The sequence below is a fragment of the Cervus elaphus genome, chromosome 26 (genome assembly GCF_910594005.1).
Source record: "Cervus elaphus chromosome 26, mCerEla1.1, whole genome shotgun sequence".
NCBI classification, from domain to species: domain Eukaryota; kingdom Metazoa; phylum Chordata; class Mammalia; order Artiodactyla; family Cervidae; genus Cervus; species Cervus elaphus.
In genome coordinates, this window is record NC_057840.1 from 11,190,345 (window position 1) to 11,211,608 (window position 21,264).

Consider the following 21,264-nt stretch of genomic DNA (forward strand, 5'->3'; position numbering starts at 1 on the left):
CAGGGTCCTTGCTTTTGAGTATGTAATGGTGATAATATAAGTCTCAGGGTCACTCCTTGACTAGTTTGCCAGTGAGCTGCTCAGAGGAAAGCTCTTCAAAATTGCTTCTTTATTAAGGGGAAAAAAATACCTCTTTTAAGTCATTTTTTGCCATTAGTTCAAATTATAAAAATGTTTTCAAAAAGTCAATTTTAAAAAATAACTAATTTGTATTATAATCTTGGATGCAAATGGAAAGAAAGATTTGAAACTAGGTTTTTTTAAAAAATTAAACTAGTTGTACAGTCAACATTTCTGCTTATATTTACCTATAGGAACTATAAAATGCATGATGAATTTTGGCTTTTTCTGGCATTGCCCACATAAAATATATTGCTTATATATGAAAAAATGACTATACTGTAGGGGATAAACTTAGAGAGAGTTCACCCTAAGTGTAGCTGTGTTAATATAAGAGGAAAGACTGTATTTACTAATACCATTTCTAGTTAATAGTGTGTGAAGTTTAATTACAAAATCCTATACAAGGAATTTATTGCATACAATTGGGGTCAGTTAAAATAACTTTCTTAAAGCGTAGCAGATTTAAATAGATTTGTGTCAACATAGCTTTCCAGGCCGCCATCATTATCAAATTATTCCATATTATCTTCAAGGGGAAATGGTTTTAGACCCAGTGGTAAACATAGTTTGGTGCTCTACTTTGAAGGCAGGGGTCGTGTGTGAGTGCGGAAATAACTTACCACTTTAGTTCACTGTAGTAGACATTTTTGAATAATAGCCAAAGGGTTTTTGTCAGCTTCAGGAATTTACTGAGTACACACTTTCACTTTTCAGAAGTGGCCCTGGAATCAAACTCTTAATAGAATGAGATAACAAGTCAGTGTCAGAGACTCCAGAAATGACTTGAGGGTTCTTTGTAGAATTTTCACATATGAGGAATGTTCAGAAGAGTCAATAAAACTAAACTATGGAGCCAAGTAGTCAAGGTGGGAAATGTCCACTTAATAATTGCCAACAGAAAAGACAAGCGTATAGATCTTCAAATAATGATCGAGCAATCCGGCGTGGGTCAAGGCATAGCAGACCCAGAGTTCTCAAGGGGTTCCAAGTCAATAGTTCTCGACCAAAAGCTGGACTTTTCTTCTTACTTCAGTTGTGACTTGGAACAGTTCACATCATTTCTTTTAAAGTGATTTATCTTTGCAATGAGTACAGTAGCACCAGGTGCTTTCTTTGGATATGTAGCATTTAACGCAGCTGTTAATGGTACATTTCTTTCTGTGATACTTGCTTAAATATTTGTCTCCTCTTTTAGACATTAAGTTCCTTTGCTCACCCTTATATTCCCAGCGTAAATTACATGCCTGGCGCACAGCAAGCGTTCCATGATGATTTGTTGAACAGGAACTTATTTCAATGGAAAATTACGGAGGACATGTGAAACAATTCATGTAGTTAGCCTTGTGCCGACATTGAGTAAGTCTTCAGCGCATGTGAGACACCCTTATTGTTGTTGTTGTTATTATTTACATTGAGTAAATGTTTTTAAATAAAATAAGTTCTAGGCTATTTCAGGATAAACCTCAGCAGGTAACACAAATCAGTGGGCACTAAGAAACTATATTTTATTAGGTCATGTCATATTGGTCAAGCCTAAGGAAACCTCTAAAATTTGGCTTCTCAGCCAGAAAGGCAATTCATCGATTTACAATAGAAGATATATTTTTTTCCCTAGGGGTCAGGACTTCCTGAAATCAGTGTCTTTGGAACACAGAATTAGTTCTAAATGTTGCTTTTAAGCTCTGAATACAAACAAAGGGAGCTGTCTTTATGGTCTTGTAGGGTTTGAGATGTGGGCTGGAGACTTAGTTCCACTATTCTGGTACCTTTCTGGTTGCTAGAAAGGTATGTAAAACATGTCTGTCAGCCTCTCTTTCTCACTGTTTATCTTCCCTTAGAGAATGAAGGATAAATATGACAGTTCTGCTATCTATATCTAATATAATTTTGAAGCTGAAAGAAACCTTGGTGGTGGTTTAATTGCTAAATCATGTCCAATTCTTGCGACCCCATGAACTGTAGCCCACCAGGTTCCTCTGTCCTTGGGATTTTCCAGGCAAGAATACTGGAGTGGGTTGCCATTTCCTTCTCCAGGGGATCTTTCTGACCTAAGGATCAAATCTGGGTTTCTTGTGTTATAGGAAGTCTCCTGCATTGCAAGCAGATTCATTACCAACTGAGCCACCAGGGAAGCCCTTAAAAGGAACCTTCAGTTCAGTTCAGTCGCTCAGTTGTGTCCCAACTCTCTGCGACCCCATGAATCGCAGCACGCCAGGCTGTCCATCACCAACTCCTGGAGTCCACTCAAACCCATGTCCATCAAGTCGGTGATGCCATCCAACCATCTCATCCTGTGTCGTCCCCTTTTTCTCCTGCCCCCAATCCCTCCCAGCATCAGGGTCTTTTCCAATGAGTCAACACTTCGCATGAGGTGGCCGAAGTATTGGAGTTTCAGCTTCAGCATCAGTACTTCCAATGAACACCCAGGACCGATCTCCTTTAGGATGGACTGGTTGCATCTCCTTGCAGTCTAAGGGACTCTCAAGAGTCTTCTCCAACACCACAGTTCAAAAGCATCAATTCTTCGGTGCTCAGCTTTCTTCACAGTCCAACTCTCACATCCATACATGACCACTGGAAAAACCATAGCCTTGACCAGACGGACCTTTGTTGGCAAAGTAATGTCTCTGCTTTTTAATATGCTATCTAGGTTGGTCATAACTTTCCTTCCAAGGAGTAAGCGTCTTTTAATTTCATGGCTGCAGTCACCATCTGCAGTGATTTTGGAGCCCAGAAAAATAAAGTCAGCCACTGTTTCCACTGTTTCCCCATCTATTTGCCATGAAGTGATGGGACTGGATGCCATGATGTTAGTTTTCTGAATGTTGAGCTTTAAGCCAACTTTTTCACTCTCCTCTTTCACTTTCATCAAGAGGCTGTTAGTTCTTCTTCACTTTCTGCCATAAGGGTGGTGTCATCTGCATATCTGAGGTTATTGATATTTCTCCTGGCGATCTTGATTCCAGCTTGTGCTTCTTCCAGCCCAGCATTTCTCATGGTGTACTCTACATATAAGTTAAATAAGCAGGGTGACAATATACAGCCTTGACTTACTCCTTTTCCTATTTGGAACCAGTGTGTTGTTCCATGTCCAGTTCTAACTGTTGCTTCCTGACCTGCGTATAGGTTTCTCAAGAGGCAAGTCAGGTGATCTGGTATTCCCATCTCTTTCTTGGGAGCATCTATTTTCCTAAACCCAACATCTTACACATCTGTATTATAGATGATAAATGTGAGCCTTGAAGAGGTGACTTTGCCTAGGAAATACAGATCGGTTGTAACAAAGCAAGGGCCTGACCCTGGTTTTCTGGAGAATTTTTGTTCTTTCCAGTTCCCTACCCTGCTTTATCTAACATTCCCTATTGTTGTGTAGTTTGGGAGGGGACCCTCAAACATTATTCACATCCTGGTCCTGAGTATCTGTACATGTTGCTTTATATAAAAAAGTGATGGAGATTTTCCTGGATTATAATCTAGGGGCTAGAAATGCAATCACATGTATATTTGAGAACTAGGGAAAGGTGAATCAGAAATACACAATGGAAAAGGTGATGTGAAGACCTGGCAAAGAGAAATTTGAAGATGCTGGCCTGGAAGACTCGAGTGACATGGCGACAATTCGAAGAATGCTGGCAGATACTTGGAGCTGGAAGAGGCGAGGAACGGATTCTCCCCTAGAGCCTCTGGAGGAAGGAGGACACTGCCAACACAGTGCCTTTGATTTTGGCACACTGCTACTGATTTCAGACTTTTGGCCTCTAGAACTATGAGAAGATCAATTTCTGCTATTTTAAAGCACCATGCTTGTGGTAATTTGTTATAGCAGCCACAGGAAACAAATATACCTATGAAAATAGAAGTCTTATTTTCCTAGTTAAAGATTTGATTTATTTGCTGACCTGACCCCACCAATATAACATCAGCAACAAGGTAGCTTCAGAATTAAAATTGAAGTGAATTCCTGCTTTTTTGACAGCAATTTAAACTAGATCCTACTGTTTCCCTAGTAGTTTTGAGCAAATAAACTCTGGACTAATATGATTTCATTTGCAAAAAAATATGGACTTATGATATGGCCACAGGGCAAATTATTTTATACATAGATCATCTTGGAAATCACACACACTTTTTTGTCCAAGTCACCTTGAGGGAAGCTATCATTTTCTTTTTATTAGGTATATCAAGCTTTTCTAGTGTTTAAACTTCTTTACACATTATCCTCACTTTCCTGGAGTAGCTTTCCAAACAGAAGCCTATTATAACAGAGAAAAATAGAGGTCATCAGATGAGCTCTTCTTAAACATCTTCTCTATCAGAAATGTCTCTATTCTGACAGACCCAGAACAGGCATCTGTCACCCAGGTCCTGTTTCCTTCCTTGCTTTTCTCTCAATCCAAAGCTAATCTATGTCTGCCCTGGAGGACATCCACTTCTGCCTTCTTGAGGACCTTGCTCTGTCAATTTTCCCATCTCCTCTAACCTCAAACTCGTTTTTTCTCCATCGGCTCATACCCTTTAACATATAAATATACTCACATTTTTTTTCCATCTTAAAAAATCATTAACTGCACATTTCCTTCTAATGACTGGCACACCTCTCTTCTCAGTCAAATGTTTGGGAAGAAAATCCTTGTCTCCACTTTATCACCGCCTATTTCTTTCTTTTACTCACTGCTTGCCTTCCAGTTTGCACCCATCCTCAGTTACCCATGTACCACGGTCAGTGGTACTTGTAACTTTCCTGCCCTCTGGACAACACTGGACTCTGTTTGGGGAATTACAAATTAGAGCTTCTACTGGCCAGGTACTGTGCTAGGTGCTCTGTTCCAGAAAAGAGCAGATGTGATTTCTACCCTCATGGAACTCAGCTGATCAGCCACTTCTGGTTAATACACAGGTCCCTTGATTTCCACTTCTCCCTTTGGCAGGTTTACTTGAACGCCATTTAAATTTCCCTATTTGTGAAGTTCCCTCTCTTCCTCCCTTCATCCCTTTCCTTATTATACATGTCTTCTCGAGGCAATTACCTCTACACCCATGGCTTCAACTACTTTGTACGTACTCCAATGACAATTTTAATATTGTTCTCATTTAACAGTTTTAGTTTACATAGGACATGTCATTTACTAAAACCATAGATTCCAATTTGCTCCATGAAAAATATCATAGTCTTAACTGTCAGCACAGCGTTAGGGGATTTCCCCAACTACATTTTAAAATTGATTTAGTATGTGTTATTTTCAAAAACATAAGATGGGATATCACAAAATGGACTTGGCCTACAGAAGTTTACATCTAACTTTCAACTGGAGAGCTCTAATTCCATGCTCTCATTAACAGAGCCCCAAATGATCTTCCTCCTCAAACCTCTTCCTCTTTCTGCACTGTCTAGGAAAAAGTCACTGTGCTCTCCCTAGTTCCCTCAGTCAGAACCCTAGTAGCCATTTTTGCCTCTCTTTTCCCCCTCTTGCTCCGTATCTAGTCACCAAATGACCTCAAATCCTTTCCCACCACACCAGTCTCTGCCACTGCCTTTAGTTTAAACTCTCACTCCGCTCTTAGATGAATAAAAAGTCTCTTCATTGCTCTTGTTTCTTTCATCAATCCTCCTTATTGTCCATAGTGTCCTCACTAGAAACCACCTGATTGTGACTCCTTAACGTCACAACATTCAAAGGCTTTCATGTTTCTGGGGGGAAAAAAAATCAAGCTCTTTACCCCAGAACCTACTTTGGGGTTAGACAGATCTAGGTTTGAATTTCAGGTTCAAGTACTTGGCAGCAGTGTGAGTGACCTCAGACAACTGGACTTTCTAAGCCTTTGTTTTCTCCTGTGCCTGACGGAGCTCATCGAGGGCAGGGCTATTGCAGGAACACAGTGCCTAGAAAGTAGGAGGGACTAACCAATGTTGAAGGAAGGGAAAGAATTTTAAAATCCACTTCAAAAAATTGTTCTCCCTTAGAGAAAATCCTATGCCACTTCCAATCAAATTTGACTTCTACCTTTCTTTTCTGATAATCACAATAAGGTGCCTTTGCGGATCCAAACGATCGGAGACCAAATCCTGGCCATACCCCTGAGCAATCATGTGACCTTGGGAACATATCTTTACCATCACCTTCATTAAATCAAAACCGCGGTACTTCACTTTGCGACTCTTCAGTTTTGTATGAGAAAATCGTGCTTTATGCTTTATGTTACCGGTGAAAGTAGGGAAACCTGGAGACTCGTGCCGTGGAAGAGAGAAACAGCGAGAAAACCGAGTTGCTGAATCCCAGCGTTTCAGAGTTGGGAGGGAGGCGTTCGGTCCCTAATTTACCGAGGAGGAAGCGGAGGGGTGACGTGTCCTGGAGTCTCATTCAAGACACAGACACAGCTCTTTATTGAGGACCCGGGGGGTTGCTATGGTTAAACTGAAGGCGGAAACTAACACTCTTTCGAAGTCAATTTGAGAGGAGCATTTAGTTACAAAAGCTGTCAACAATTCGGGTGTAACTAAGTTCATTGAGGAATGCATCAAATGAGTCAGCTGTCAGACCCGGTGAAACCGAGTTGCTTAACGGAACTGACTCTTTACTAACAAGCCTTCTATAGGGTCCACTGACTCTCTAGCTTCGATTCACAAACTCCCGCAATGCTTCCCGAAGGACACGGAAAGCTCCGAGTGCCGCACGAGGAATGGAAACAAGAGTCCGGGGCGCGCCACTCGAGGGGCGGGGCAGTCGCAGGGTGGGGGCGGGGCATTGTGAGTCACGTGCCTGCTCTCTGAGGCGGGCGCAGGGAGGAACCTCTGTGTGTGATTGGTCCGTCGTAACCAGGTGACCGAAGGACGCATTCCGGTTGGCAAGGGCCAGCCAGGCGAGCGGCTTTCAGTCTGGAGGCGGCGGCGGAAGGAGGAGGAGCTCCGACCGCGCTCTCTCCCGGCAGTGGCTGTGCGTCTCAGCGCTTGTCGGGTCCCCACCCCTTTTAAATAAGCCCGGCTGGTCGCAGCCTTCACTGACTAGCTGACTCCGGGGAGGCGGCGGCGGCGAGACAGCGGGGGTGCGGCCGGGCCGGAGCCCTGCTCCGGCCCCGGCGGCGTGGCGGACAGGAGAGAGGCAGGCGAGGCCGCGTCTACCTGTGCGGCGCAGCCCCGGCATAGCCCGGGTCTGCCGGTGCCCGCCGCTCCATTGTTGGGGGAGGGGGCGGTCTCTGAGCTTGGCGGAGTCCGGGGCCGAGCGGAGGCGCCCCATGGGGAACACGTTGAGCTGTTGCGTGTGCCTCAGTGCCAACCGGCGCGTGGGGCCTGCGCCAGACTCCGAGTCTGAGGTCTACGAGGCGGCGGCCGGAGACCCGGTGGCCGTAGCACCGGCGCCGGCTGCCGTGGAACCCACCGAGTTGGATTTCCGAGCGGGTGAAGGCCACCACCTGCAGCACATCAGCGACCGGGAGATGCCCGAAGGTAAGGAAGCGGCCGGCGCGCCTCGCCCCTCGCGGGGCCGGCCCCGTCTGCTCTCGGGCTTACCTCTGGCCTCCGCCGACCCCCAGGTCCCCCGGGAGGAAGCCGCCGCCTAGGGCTCCTTCCTGCCTGGAGTTGGCTCTCTCGGGGCTGGGCACCAAGGACGGAGGCTGGCCCTGCCTGGCGTCCCCACCCCTTATTCTTTCTCCGTCGCGTCCGGCCAGTCTTTCTCCCTCTTCTCTACCCGAACGCCCAATTCTTCCTCATTCCCTTTTCGCAACCCGACCCAAGACCCTCAAGTCTGTGGCTCCTGTTCGTGATTCTATTTAACATCTTGTGGGACTTTGTAAAGACTTTCTGATGTATTCTCTCTTTTCTCAATGAAAACTTAAATACTCCCAACTTCGGCGATATCCATCCCATCTTCCAATCCTTACCTATTCAGGTGGTACCTAAGAGAAGGAACGAGGTAAGGATCTAGATACACTTCCACTCGTTAGGATAGTTGATACTCGGGACAATTAAGACAGATTTTAGGGTTTGTTATTTAAAATCAAAACTGCTATCGACAGAGTTAGTGTGGCGTTAAGTAATATTCTGTCTAGAGTTGTCCTGATTGAAGCGACCTTATTCTAACTATAATTTGAAAACGATAAGAAAGAAAAAGGTTAGAGGGGGTCTTAAAATAACTGAACGGTGTGAAACGTTACTGCAACGGCTGCAGGGAATAGTTTTGTTGTTGTTGTTGTTGTTTTTACCCAAAGACGATCCCACGGAGCTCAGATTAAGATTCCCACTTTGACACAAAAATGTCTTCAGCTCCCCAGCTTTAACCAACTTCACTTGCATGTTGCCTCTTCTAAGGGAGGATTGGGGGTGGTTCCTGAGACTGTTGGTCAAAAGTTTCAAAGGAGAAAAGAGAAATTCAGACTGTAATTTGTAATGCAAAGATTTGGCAGTTGAGATGGCAGATCCTGCAGGAAAGTTGTCTCCATGGCTACCTCTCCTTCCAACCCCCTCCTGCCCGTGGAATCCTAGTCAACTTTTATAACGTTCAGGGAAAATTCTGAAGACGAAGTGGCTGGGGGTGGGGGTGGGTTGTCATGGAGAAGAGGAGAGAGAGGAGAGGAAATGTTTGATTTTTTTTTTTTCCTCTAGAATTTTGAGACTGGACGGCTCTAGGTTCTAAAAAAAAAGATTCTGGATGACACTGTGGCTCATTAATCAAGACTGTGTTCTTTAAAGTAGAAAACATTGTGCCGTAAAGATGTTAAAGCCCCACTGGCCCACTTGTTTCATTTAAATGCCAGAGAGTATTTCTTTATTTCATAGAGGATATGTCTTATAGCTCTTCTATTTAAATTTTATTTGGGTTTACTTAATTTCTTTCAAAGTTAGAATAGGTAAGCCTGTGAACTCACCCATATGATGGACATGGCTTTGTAAGTGGAAAGTACTCCCTTTTCAGAATACTCAGATACTGTGAAAGCACAAATTAATGTAAATTAATTGTAGCTTTAAAAACAAAGCTTGTGCATACCTGTGAAAACTGCTCAGCTTGTTGCTATAAGGTAAGCCTCTAAGTGATTTTAAAAAACAGTAGTAGGCTAGTGTAGGGAGACCAAAATTGGACTTCTGTATGATTCTTTTACGATTTACAACATATTTTCGGGTGTATTTCACCTGACCCTTCCATCTATAAATAAGGCCTGTGAATATTCTCCCTGTGATGCCAGTGAAGAAGCCAAGACTTAGAGCTCTGAAATAACTGTGTAACATAGCTACTGAACAGAAGAGACAGACTTGAGAATGGTAGATACACCAAATTCAGTTGTTGGGTGCTTAAAAAAAAGTTTGGAATGCACTTTTTATTTTATAATTTATCCATAAGATAGGCCTAACTCAACTTCAGTTTGGTTATTTCCATTTGAGTTTATTGTTCACAACTCAGAAGCAACACATACCTCTGCATTCTGTGTCTGTACATTTCTTACAATGGATAGGAATAAAAGAAGTCGTGAAATAGCCTCAATTTACCAGTCAGGTAAACATGTTGGTATATTTTAAAGAGTTTGTTCTGCTGACTCAAATTGAAGCCGAGAATGCCCTGGACAGAGGGACATTAGGAGAAACCGGTAAGGGGGCAGGTAAGGTACGAAGCATTTAGTGAGGGGGAGTGCTGAGCCGGGAACTAGAAAAAGAGGGTTCATGAGCACAGAATTTACCTTTTTATGTTTGACATGATTGTGAAAATTTTACTTAAATTTGTCTCTCTTTTTTGGCATTCAATAAAGTGATGAGAGAAACCTCAATTTCAGCATTTGCCTATTATTAAGTTTCCATAGATACGAGGTCAGAACACGAATGTAAAGTGCAAGCACATTGGAAGTTTGCTCTTAATGTTTTTATTTCAGACAATTTTATATCAGTTTCCCTGGAAACTGAGAAATACCTGCATTGATATAAAACATTTTGGCTTTTCTGCAATGAAGAATTATTTGGTTACTTAGACAAAACCAAACATAAGTGATGCTGTGTGTTTTTCTTCAGAAACCTTTGAGAAGAACATGATTTCTTCAAGCTGTTTCAGTTAACTCCTACGAACCTAGTATAAATATCAGATAGACTCAAAAGAATTTTGTGGCTATCTTGCCTTTAACAGTGTATCTAATGTAACTGATGTTACTGTCAATAATAGAAAATAAGATGCTAAGGTCCTATTATCTGATTTTATTATTATGCATCAGCTTTTCAAACAGCCTTTATATTCTCCTCTTAGGAACTTTGCTCATTCTCTGGTGCAAGCTGCTCTCTCAAGTGATTCCTTCCTTCCATCCTCCAAGGAGCGGGTAGGGAAGGAATTGACAACGTAATGGGGGAAAACCTCTGAGCAACAGGTTTTTCCTCCTTTCAGTAGCTATTATAAACACTTTTTTTTTTTTTTTTTTTTTTTTTTTTACTTTTTTGATACCAGTAAACATTTGGGGTAAAAGATTTGCAAAATACTAAAAAGTCATTCACTCATACTCAGAATATCCAGAATTTTCATTAATATTTTGGTGTTGGTTCTTCCTGAACCTTTTGTATACGAATAAACAGAATGTTGTGTTTATTGTATGAGATCGTTCTTTGTGTGCCACATTGTAACTTTCTCTTGTAAAGTGAAGACGGGAAGCTCCTGGAACCGTGCTGACACCTGAAGCGTGCCCCAGGATGTATTTCCACGCAGCTGCATGTAGCTGTGCAGTCTGCTTTTTACCACCTGTTTAATGGTTGGAGCATCATTCATTTACCCACCCTTTATGGTTGTCTTTTATAATCTCATTATATTGCTTTAATCTGGGCACAGACATAAAAAGTGATGTATCGTACTTCCCTGCAGAATTCTGGTCTTGTGGCTTTGTCTTTCGACTTAATTAAATTCATAGGGTGAGTCATTTTGTAGTTAAGGTATTTTAACATTAAATGTTCTGTCCCCAAATTAAAGTTACCATTGATTTGTCACTGAACAGTAGATTTCCTCTCTTAGGTTTTTGTGGGTCTTGGTAACCTGTCGGTGTCTTTGAGTCTGAGTAACTAAACTACCGCTCGAAGAGATCTGAAATTAATGCTGGTCTTGGGTGACAGACCCATCAAAGGACAGCATTAGAAGAAATCTTAGATGATGAAGGAAAATTGGGAGAAGCATAAATGATTTGGGGTACACTGAAATGGATGATTATTGGGCACGATTTAGGGGCAGGACAAACAGAGGTTATACTGACAAAACCCAAACCCTAACTCTGGTCTTTACTTCCTAGAGGTCCCTGGGGCCTGTTGACACAGGAATAATGTCAAGTAGCGAAACACTGAGAAGAAAGAAAAGGATGGTCATGGACTGGGGAGGGGGCAGTGTTACTGGGGGTGGTCTCCTTAAGTGACAGTGAGCATCCTAGGAGTGAAGGGGAGCCCTGTGAGGTCCTCAGAAGGAAATATGCTCGGTGTAGGCAGAGGACAGAAAGAGGGTGGCTGCAGCTGAGTGAAAGAATGCCAGGAGGAATATCAGGGGGTTAAGGCCTTGTGTCTAGTAGACCTTGACAAGAAAAAATACGGATTTTAGTCTAATTGTAATGGGAAACCATTGAAAGGTTATATGCAAGGGAATGGTGATAATTCTTAAAGAAGGGGAAGGAGACGTGGGGAGAGGGGAGGGAGATCAGACGAGCTACTCGCTACTCTCACGTGGGCAGGGGTAGAATGAAGCAGGGAGACAAGCTAGGAGGCTGGTGTAGTCACTCAGCTGAGAGCCAACAGTGGTTTGAACAAAAAAGCAACATTAAGAAGGGCCTAAAATAGGCTGACTTGAAGAAACTGAGTGAATCTAAAAGTAGGCTAACAACAATATGAATGGGATAAGTCACAGAAAAAGAAATGCGGATGGCTTTTAAGCGTATCCTCACACATAAGAGAAATGAAAATACAACTACTGTAGCTTGTGTTGGGAGAAAATTCAGAAACTCGGCACTGCATTCTTTGGTGATACTGAGGAAAGTTACATTCATATATTGCTGGTAAAAATGGGAGATTGGTCAACCCTTGAAGGGGAAGTTGGCACAGTCTCACTTAATCCAGAGATCCTACTAAAGGAATTTATTCTGAAGGTATAGGCTGCATATGTTGCATTATCTTCAGTAGCAAAATACTGGAAATAATTCAGATGTCCAGTAAGGGACTGGTAAACTAGCACATCCAGACACTGAAGAATTAGGGAGCTGTGAAGGAGCTCTCTCCACTGTTAATGACTTCATCTGCAGGGGATGTTAACCTGAAAAAAAATGGGGAGAAAATATATACCAATCTCCATGACAGAAGCAGGAGAAATGATATGTATTTGCTTATTAAAGAAGAAAAAGGAAGAACACTAGGAGAAATGCTTGCCCTTGGGTACTCTTATCCTCTTTCCTTTAGTGGGTGGCCTGACTCAATGACATGAGTTTGCACAAACAGAATCCTGTAGGACTGGGAAGCCTGGCGTGCTGCAGTCCATGGAGTTGCAAAGTCAGACACAACTTAGTGACTGAACAACAACAAAGCACTATCTACTTAAGATGTTATTTGGCTGAGGGTGATAAGTGGACATCAGTTTTCCTATGAAATGCTAAATGTTCACTTTTGGCTTTTGAGTTAATTTGTGAAAGCTGTGATGTGTCATTTATTATGCTTTATATAGTATATCCCCTCATGGATTGCAGCCTTGTCATGGTGAAGGGGCTTGTGTAACTCTGTGAAGCTATAGTGTATGGATTGCTCTTGAATTTCATTTGATTCTTATCGTGTTCTGAGTTAGGCAGTGTAGGGATTCTTCTCTGAGGTATAGAATTGTCCAAGGTTTTACTCATTTTTAAAACCTTGATAGATCAGGACTGTAAATTCCATGTACATGACATATAGGGATAAAATTTATTGATGTCATTTTGTGCTCTGCTTTGAAATACTACCTTTTTTCTCGCCCCTTTTAGAAAAATTGTTTATTTTTAGGGTATTAAAGCAATAAAACTTGAAGAGTTAAAACAGTAACATTGTATGATGTGAAATGAAATCACCATAGCTTGCAACCCAGAAAGGTTCCTAAAAGTCCAAGAAGCCCGAGCTAAGTACTCCTTAGAAATACATAAATCCAGGTATACTTACCTGTCTATCATCTCTTGGTCATCATCATTACAGCATTTGATTGAGGATTAAGGTAAGGCAGGACTGAGAACCAAGTTAGAGGCAAGTTGAGAAGCAGTTTGGAAGCCAGGTTGGTCAGAAACTGGGGAAGCAGGTCAGTTGAGGGGGTTGCAGGAGCATGCTGTGTGCCCTCCGGTGAGACAGCCCAGGTCAGCATCTGCTGGCAAGAACCGCTTGGCTAGGGTGTGAAGTGTGGACTCAGATGAAATCACCGGATGACTGTAAGACATGAAATGTAATATTAGCCATAAAACTAATATACTGTACGACTAGGGGTGATAGGGCAGTTCAGTAAATGGAGTAAACCTTTAAGTAAACTGGAGCCCAGAAGTTGGCCCAGAAAATGCTGACAGTCCTGTTTAATTGCAATATATTAAGTGAAAAAGAACTAAAGAGCCTCTTGATGAAGGTGAAAGTGAAAGAGGAGAGTGAAAAAGTTGGCTTAAAGCTCAACATTGAGAAAACCAAGATCATTGCATACAGTCCCATCACTTCATGGCAAATAGATGTGGAAACAGTGGCTGACTTTATTTTTCTGGGCTCCAAAATCACTGTGGATGGTGATTGCAGCCATGAAATTAAAAGACGCTTGCTCCTTAGAAGAAAAGTTATGACCAACCTAGACAGCATACTAAAAAGCAGAGACAAAAGGTCCATCTAGTCAAGGCCATGGTTTTTCAGTGGTCATGTATGGATGTGAGAGTTGGACTATACAGAAAGCTGAGTGCCAAAGAATTGATGCTTTTGAACTGTGGTGTTGGAGAAGACTCCTGAGAGTCCCTTGAACTGCAAGGAGATCCAACCAGTCCATCCTAAAGGAGATGAGTCCTGGATGTTCATTGGAAGGACTGATGTTGAAGGTGAAACTCCAATACTCTGGCCACCTGATGCAGAGAGCTGACTCATTGGAAAAGACCCTGATGCTGGGAAAGATTGAGGGCAGGCAGAGAAGGGGACGACAGCGGATGAGATGGTTGGATGGAATCACCGGCACAACGGACATGGGTTTGGGTGGACTCCGGGAGTTGGTGATGGACAGGGAGGCCTGGCGTGCTGCGATTCATGGGGTCGCAAAGAGTCGGACTCCACTGAACTGAACTGAACTGAAGTCAGTATGTTGGCATTAGTCTCCTCCTGTCAGATGATTTCTTAGTCACTACCCTCTCTCTGATATTTTGACAGGGAAAAATCATTTATTGACAGTTTGACAGCATAATTTTAACACTTTTAGGCTTCAGTAATGCATCTTGTTTGTCCTAAGTGGCCTTTATTTTCATATTTTTAACATCTGCAATTGAGATGGATCTCACGATTGATAGAATGTTAGGTTGGAGGAAAAGTAATGTTCAGTGACCTGGTATTTTACAGGTTTCCTCCTGGGAGTGTTTATATTAAGACCCCAACTTAAATTTTTTTAGCCATCCTTTTTCCACATAAGTCTATCATGCTGTCAAATAAGTTGCAATTTAAATTGGTAATATAAAAGTGATGGGTCTTAAAATATAACTTTAATGATAACCCCTAATCATAAGCTCAAGAATATTTCTCCTGGGTTAAAACATTCTTAAAGATTGCTAGAGAAGTAATTTTAGGAAGAATTCACATATAAAATGCACAGTAATTTCTCAAAATACCTCTAACATTACTGTGTGTGCTTGTGGGAGAGGGGATGAGGGGAAGTGTGGGTGGTAATGCTTTGCTTCAGAGTTGACAGTCTTACCTTTGTGACAGTGAAGAGTACGGTAGGTTTTTTTCATCGTCTCCTTAGACTCTTGGCAAAACAGTTAATGGAGTGTGCAGAAATATTGTGTGTATGTATGAGTTTACTGTCTAATGGCTTACCTGTCAAGTCTGTTATAAAATAGTGATGTAGTTTTCACTGGCAAAAAGTGCAAGTTGTATAGAAAATTGTTATATAGGCTGTAAACAGAAGATTAATATTTTCTGAAAACCTCATGCAAATTGACAGCAGTAAGGCCCTGGTATGTTTAGTATGTATGAATGATAGGCAGCTCACCAAAGTGGAAATGATGCTGATAATTATGGGAAAGTAGTAAAAACTGTGTAATCGAAAGAAATACAGATTAGATCTACAGTGCTGTTCCTTATTTATATTAGTAGAACTTCCCCCCCCGCCTCTCAACTGTACAGAGCAGGGGTCGGAACTAAAACTGTCATGATTGGTAGTATTATACATTAATGTGGCCCCACCTTCTTCAGGAAGCAGTTTAGCACTGTACCTTGAGCCATGAAAATGATCTAACCTTTTGGCTTAGACATCCCACTTTTGAAGATCTTTGCTAAGGAGATAAAACCATTATTTATTTAAAAAGCTGTATAACTATAGATGAAAAGTTTCCTCATCAAAGAATAGAACGTTGTAAGTACCTAAACCCCAGCAATAGGGGATTGGCTAAGTCCAGCACAGGAATAACGCTTGATGGACTGTTGTGTATTCATTAAACAGTAAATATGCAACAGTGAGATGTAGAAGGGTTGTTAGTAACAAGAAGACATAAATTATACACTAATTAGAGCTTTTTCTAATGTATAAGGAAAACAACTAAAAGTAAGGGTTGTAAGTCTGTGGGTTAATTTTTAAATAGGGTCATTTTGGCTCATGCAAATTTTTGTTCATGACATTTGTTAAAGGAATGAGCAAGTGACTTTTACCTTTCCCCACCTTCATTGTGATCATCAGTACTGCTGGTTAACCAGGTCTCTTTCAGTTGCAAGTTTGAGAAAATGTCTCAGAATAGCTTAAATTAAAAAATATATATATTGACTTTTATATAACTGGAGTTGAATGAGTAAATTAAGCAGTACTTGACCCAGGAGTTCAATGACCTCACAGCCTATCTCAGTTCTGCTGTCCTCTATTGATCTCTCGTGAAAAGCCTTTCCCCTCATGATGGCAAGAGGAGTGTCCAGCAGCCCCAGACTAGCTAAGGGTCCTAGGGCACCCCTCTGCCTTCTTCTGCTTCTTGGAAAGTTCCAGGAAAGCTGTGATCTGTCAGTCAGTTCTGGGTCATGTGCCCACCCTTGAAACCTCTAGGGTAGGGTAGGGGGAGTGCCAGCTCTTTTCTGATCACTTGGGCAAGTTTACTTTTTTCCTGCATGTTGTCATTTCTTTTATCCCAGCCTTCTTGATTTCTATATATAGATCCGTAGTAGCACATCATAGCATACCTGTAACACACCCTGGTTTGGCAGGGGTGTGTGTGTGTGTGTGTGTGTGTGTTTGGCAGGGGTGTGTGTGTGTGTGTATGTTAAAGCTTGCTTCTCTTTGATCCTGACACTTATTTTCCCTGGACTTCCATTGACTCTTGTTAAATTTTGCCATTCCATAAACCCTGATGAAAAATATGGCTACTTTGCAAGCATTTCTGCTTATTTTTTAGATTCCAGTGTAGTCTGTTTACTTTCTGGTACAAGTAAGTAGTCATGAATCCTTTCAGAAGCCTTAGGTCGAAAGTCTGTGCCTGTCAACTTTGTGTATAACTGAAATAATTTATTTTCCCAGTGTCCCACTTTTCAAATCTGTAGGGGGGAAAAAACTTTAAAATAATTTTATGGGTCTTTTACATAAAACTGTTGAGTAGAATATTTTCTCCAAAAACAGCTTAATAAACTCCAAATGCAGTGAAGGAATTTTCACGAAGAACAAAGCAGTCGGTTTAGCTATGTAAATTTCTAGTGCTGGCAGTAACAATTAAATTCCCATTAAACCAGGAAGTCCCAAATTACTGTTCATGCAAAATTCTTTCTTTGGGGAAGAAAAGGCTTCTAGGTAGATAACATTTGTTAAATGCTGGGTCAGACAGAATTCACTATGGGACTGGTTAGTTTTTATTTATTTTTTCATTTATTTTTATTAGTTGGAGGGTAATTACTTTACAATATTGTAGTAGTTTTTGCCATACGGGATGGGGAACACATGGTTAGTTTTTAATATATCAATGTGTATATTCTTTTGATTCTCAGCGATAATGTGTAAATCACGTTGACCACCAAAGTCCCCTTTAAAAATAGGCCAATTATTATGTGGTTTGGGAAATGCTGCCTTAACTGTTGCTCTTTAAAAATCTTGGTCCAGTTTCTTAAAAGATTGTTTAATTGGTTTGAGGTGGACTTCACTAAGTAACTGCCCATAGGGCTTTTACGTTTGTTTTAAACAACAACCTTACTGTCCAGCATGGCAGCCTGTGCTTGCTTGATATTTCTGCCTAAATAGAAGACTGTCCCACCTTGGTGCAAGGTGAACTGCCAGCAGACCCACCTTTTTTATGTAGGTATGGGCAAAATTTTTTTCAAGCAGCCCTTTGATGTGCTCCAGGAAATACTGTTACTGAAGCCCTCTATTAATCATGCAGCATGAAAGGAAGAAGTGAGAGTTTAGCTTTGGAAATAGAGGGCAAAGTTAAAACTCACTATCCTGGAAGTGTTCCTATGGATCAGAACATTGAACTCTTATGTAATCCTCTTAAATCTGCCATGATGAATAGCCCCTAGATAAACGGCAGCCAACTAAATGAGTTGGTTTGTTGAGTGTAGTTGGAATTAGCCATTAGATTGTCTGAAGAACGTTTGCCAAAAGCAGCTCATTTGGTTATAGCATATTTGATTGATCTGGTATCTGATAGTAAGTGACTACAGCATAACTTGCTTCTTGAGACTTCTTGAAATGTGCTAGTAATATCAGCTTAAAGAGAGGTGACTGAATTTTTAATCAATATGTAGGAGGGGAATCACATACATGATTTGCCTAAAAGTGGCATAGATTAAGTGCAAGTTAAAAAAAAAAAAAAGCCTAAGACATAGCCCTGGTTTTATTCCACATATATGGAGAATTTCTACAATTTTTCTGTTTCCCAATAGAATTTTTGTATTGTTGCCTTTACTACAGTTTCCTTCTTGTCATTACTAAACGCTCTTCTTAAGACTATTAAACTTGATTAAAATCAGCGTGTAGCTGTTTTAAAAGTCATGTCTTTTTCTACTCAACTAAATTGTCACACCTTTTTCTTTTTCCTGTGCAGACTTAGCTTTGGAATCAAACCCTTTTGACCACCCAAGGGCAAGCACAATTTTCCGGAGCAAATCTGAAACGGACGGTAAGACAGTGTTTTCCCCCCCTGAGAAAAAGATTGAAAACTGTTTTTGTTTTGTGTATTATAGGAAGATACAGAAAAGCACTTAGAATGGTTTAATTTTTTTTTTTTCATATGTGATAATATTTTAATATGTGATGTTTTATTTTAATATGTGATGATACATTTTTCATTTAGGTGTCACTGTTTTAATGAGGAAAAACACCCAGACCATCTGTTTATACACTTTGCTATTTCTTTATCAGCAGTCAGCTTGCCACATGATTTAGTTGTGGTCTGTTTTTCCATGCTACTTTGTCCTTTTCCTTTCGCTCCAAGAGCACATGAGGTAAAGATGAATGACACGGTTTAGGTCACAGTTAGGTCTTCATAATCAGTTGTTATGTATGGGAGTCGAGGCTTGTGATTTCGGCACCATTTTGCACAGTGCTCAACCGGGTGAACCTCTCTCACATCCAGATTCATGTGAATTTTTAAGTTCTTTTAAAAGTTCTTATAAGAACTTTTAGCTCTTCAAAGTTCTTTCATCCTGATGTAGTGCTGGGTCAGGGTAATCAGACCAATGTGCCTGCCATATGGGATTTTCCAGAAGGTTATCCTCAGTGTGGGAAACCTTGTGTAAATTTCCAGTGTCCTGCTTGTTTTAAGATGAGAATCAGAAGTTTTTGCACTCCTGCTTGTCTTGCCTGCTTGTCTTCCTTAATATATGTTAAATCCTAGTTTATTTGCTAAAAAGCCATATATGATCAGGTTTTTCGGTTGTTTATGAGAGCAGGAATACCAGAAGTGAACGTTCTATAATATTTGAAGTAATGCAGCACAGTAAAAAATAGAGGGTTCTTTTCCTCTTTTATTTTCATTAGATTACTGGTTTTTATCAAAGGGTCTGTCTCAGGAACAGCCAGACGGAAGAGGGCCAGGCATGGGGGCAGGGCCCAGAGTGTACCACATGTTCTCCAACCTGGGAGCTCCTGGGGTTTCTAGTTTGCATTTTCTTAAAGTGTGTGTACTTTGCCTTGAGGCAATTATTTTTAGTTAGGATTACTGTATTTCTCAGTCTTTTCCAGACTCCTGAGCTGCTCACACTGTAGAGAGACGGTGGAGAGAGTAAAAGAAACACTCTCCCATGCCCCTGTCTCTCCTCAGTCTAAAGGAATTCGTGCTTGTGATGCCATGGGAAAGTGTATGGCCTAAGACCCTCTTTGAGCTTATATTCTTCTGGCCTTTGTTGGAGCAAAACAGTTCTATGTGCTGTCGATGTATGTTCAGTGAGGTCAGCACGTATGTTAAAATTTATAGATTACTTTCCAGTGTGTAAAGAACCTGTATTTTTTAAGTTGGGTGTTTGAGTAGGTGACCAATAAGTGGTTCGGGATGCTTCCAGAGACACGGGTGCTTGACCAGAAACTGGAACTTGGAGTTGTCATCTGTTAATCCTGGTGACTAAAGTACATGTAGAACTAGAAAATACTACATACTGTGCAGCTGGTAAATTTTTTTATCAGCTAAATATCTCACCTGGCCTAATTTGCTTTGTCCTTTTCTTTTGTAAATGGAGAGTCTTTGATTTGTACCTAATACAGAGTATCTGTTAGTATTAGTCAAATAGTAAAACTAAGTTTTTAAATATTATTTATAGGATTCATTTTGCTGGGTGGTTTAAATTATATATTTTGTTGGAAGTTATTTTAAAAAACAGAATGAAATTTTAACTCATTGTGTATATTGGTAATCCATCAGATAATTAGTGACTTATTTTTCTATGGTAGTTTTATCAGAATTCATCAGTTAGTTTTTTTTTTTATTCTTAGTGCGAGAAAAGAGGAAGAGCAACCATTTAAACCATGTGAGTAAATAGTTGAAAAGTTAAGAAATCAATAGTTTGATTAATTAAAAGTATGTCTGCCATGATTCCTAAAAAGTATGATGGATCCAATACTGTTAGCATTTAACCTCTTATTTATAAAATTTCTGAATCTCTAGTTCCTAATTATCAAGTATATTCAGAAAGGTTTTTGACTTAGTAGTACCCTTTTTTTTTTAAGGGTCCTGACATTTAAGTTAAATTTCAATAATATGGTTATAGCATAAAGATCTACCTTAAATTCTTTTGCCTTAAATTTTTTATCTTAGTTTTTAACCAAAGTAATAAAAGTGTAATAGGTAATTTAATTTTTAGCACCGTCCATTGACTTCTTGGCACAACAGGTGAAAGCTTAACCTCCTCGTCCACCGTGATTTTATTTCCCTCCTTCTGGTCCCTTTACATGCATCAGTTTTTGTTAAATCGGAATCACTGTTTACTTTATTATGACTAAGCAAGTATTGTTCATTGCTGAGCCATATAGTTCTCTGTGCCACCTCCTTATACACCTTTCATTCTTTTTCTTCAATATTAATGAAATCTGAGCACTTCTACACTTCTCAGGATAATCCAGTTCTGCTTTTTCTAGCAAACATGATCTCACACAGCCCAACATAGTTGAGTAGCTCCCTGGCCAGTCTCCCTGTTTTCACATTCTTCATTTTTGTTCTGTGGAATTAATTTCCTGACTATATTCACTCTAACAGCTATTTTTTCCCCCAAATGTTGTAACATTTGTCACATGCCTATCAAAAATATTTACCATCCAGAAAACCACATCTGTTCCATTTCTTCTTGGAGACACTCTTCGCCAACCTTTTGTCTTCCTACCTCCTACATACTAATGATTCCTGGACTAGCTCTGTGCCTGTTTTCCTGGGATATCTATGTGAAGTCACCTGGGATCTCACATCACTGCTCTCTCGTGTTGGATCGCCTATGTCCTAGATTCTGTTTCCCTCTGTCCTGTTTTACTGGAGCACATTTTCCTGGAAAAAGGCACATGAGCAAAAATTTTA

General features: G+C 40.7%; 1 protein-coding gene across 1 annotated transcript in view; it reads left to right on the forward strand.

Moving 5' to 3' along the window:
• Window positions 1-21,264, forward strand: part of LOC122684278 — an 831,075-nt gene that overhangs the window by 786,354 nt on the left and 23,457 nt on the right. Inside the window, 2 exon segments of the mRNA XM_043888282.1 lie at window positions 18,310-18,384; window positions 20,193-20,227. Coding sequence (XP_043744217.1) covers window positions 18,310-18,384; window positions 20,193-20,227 — 110 coding nt within the window.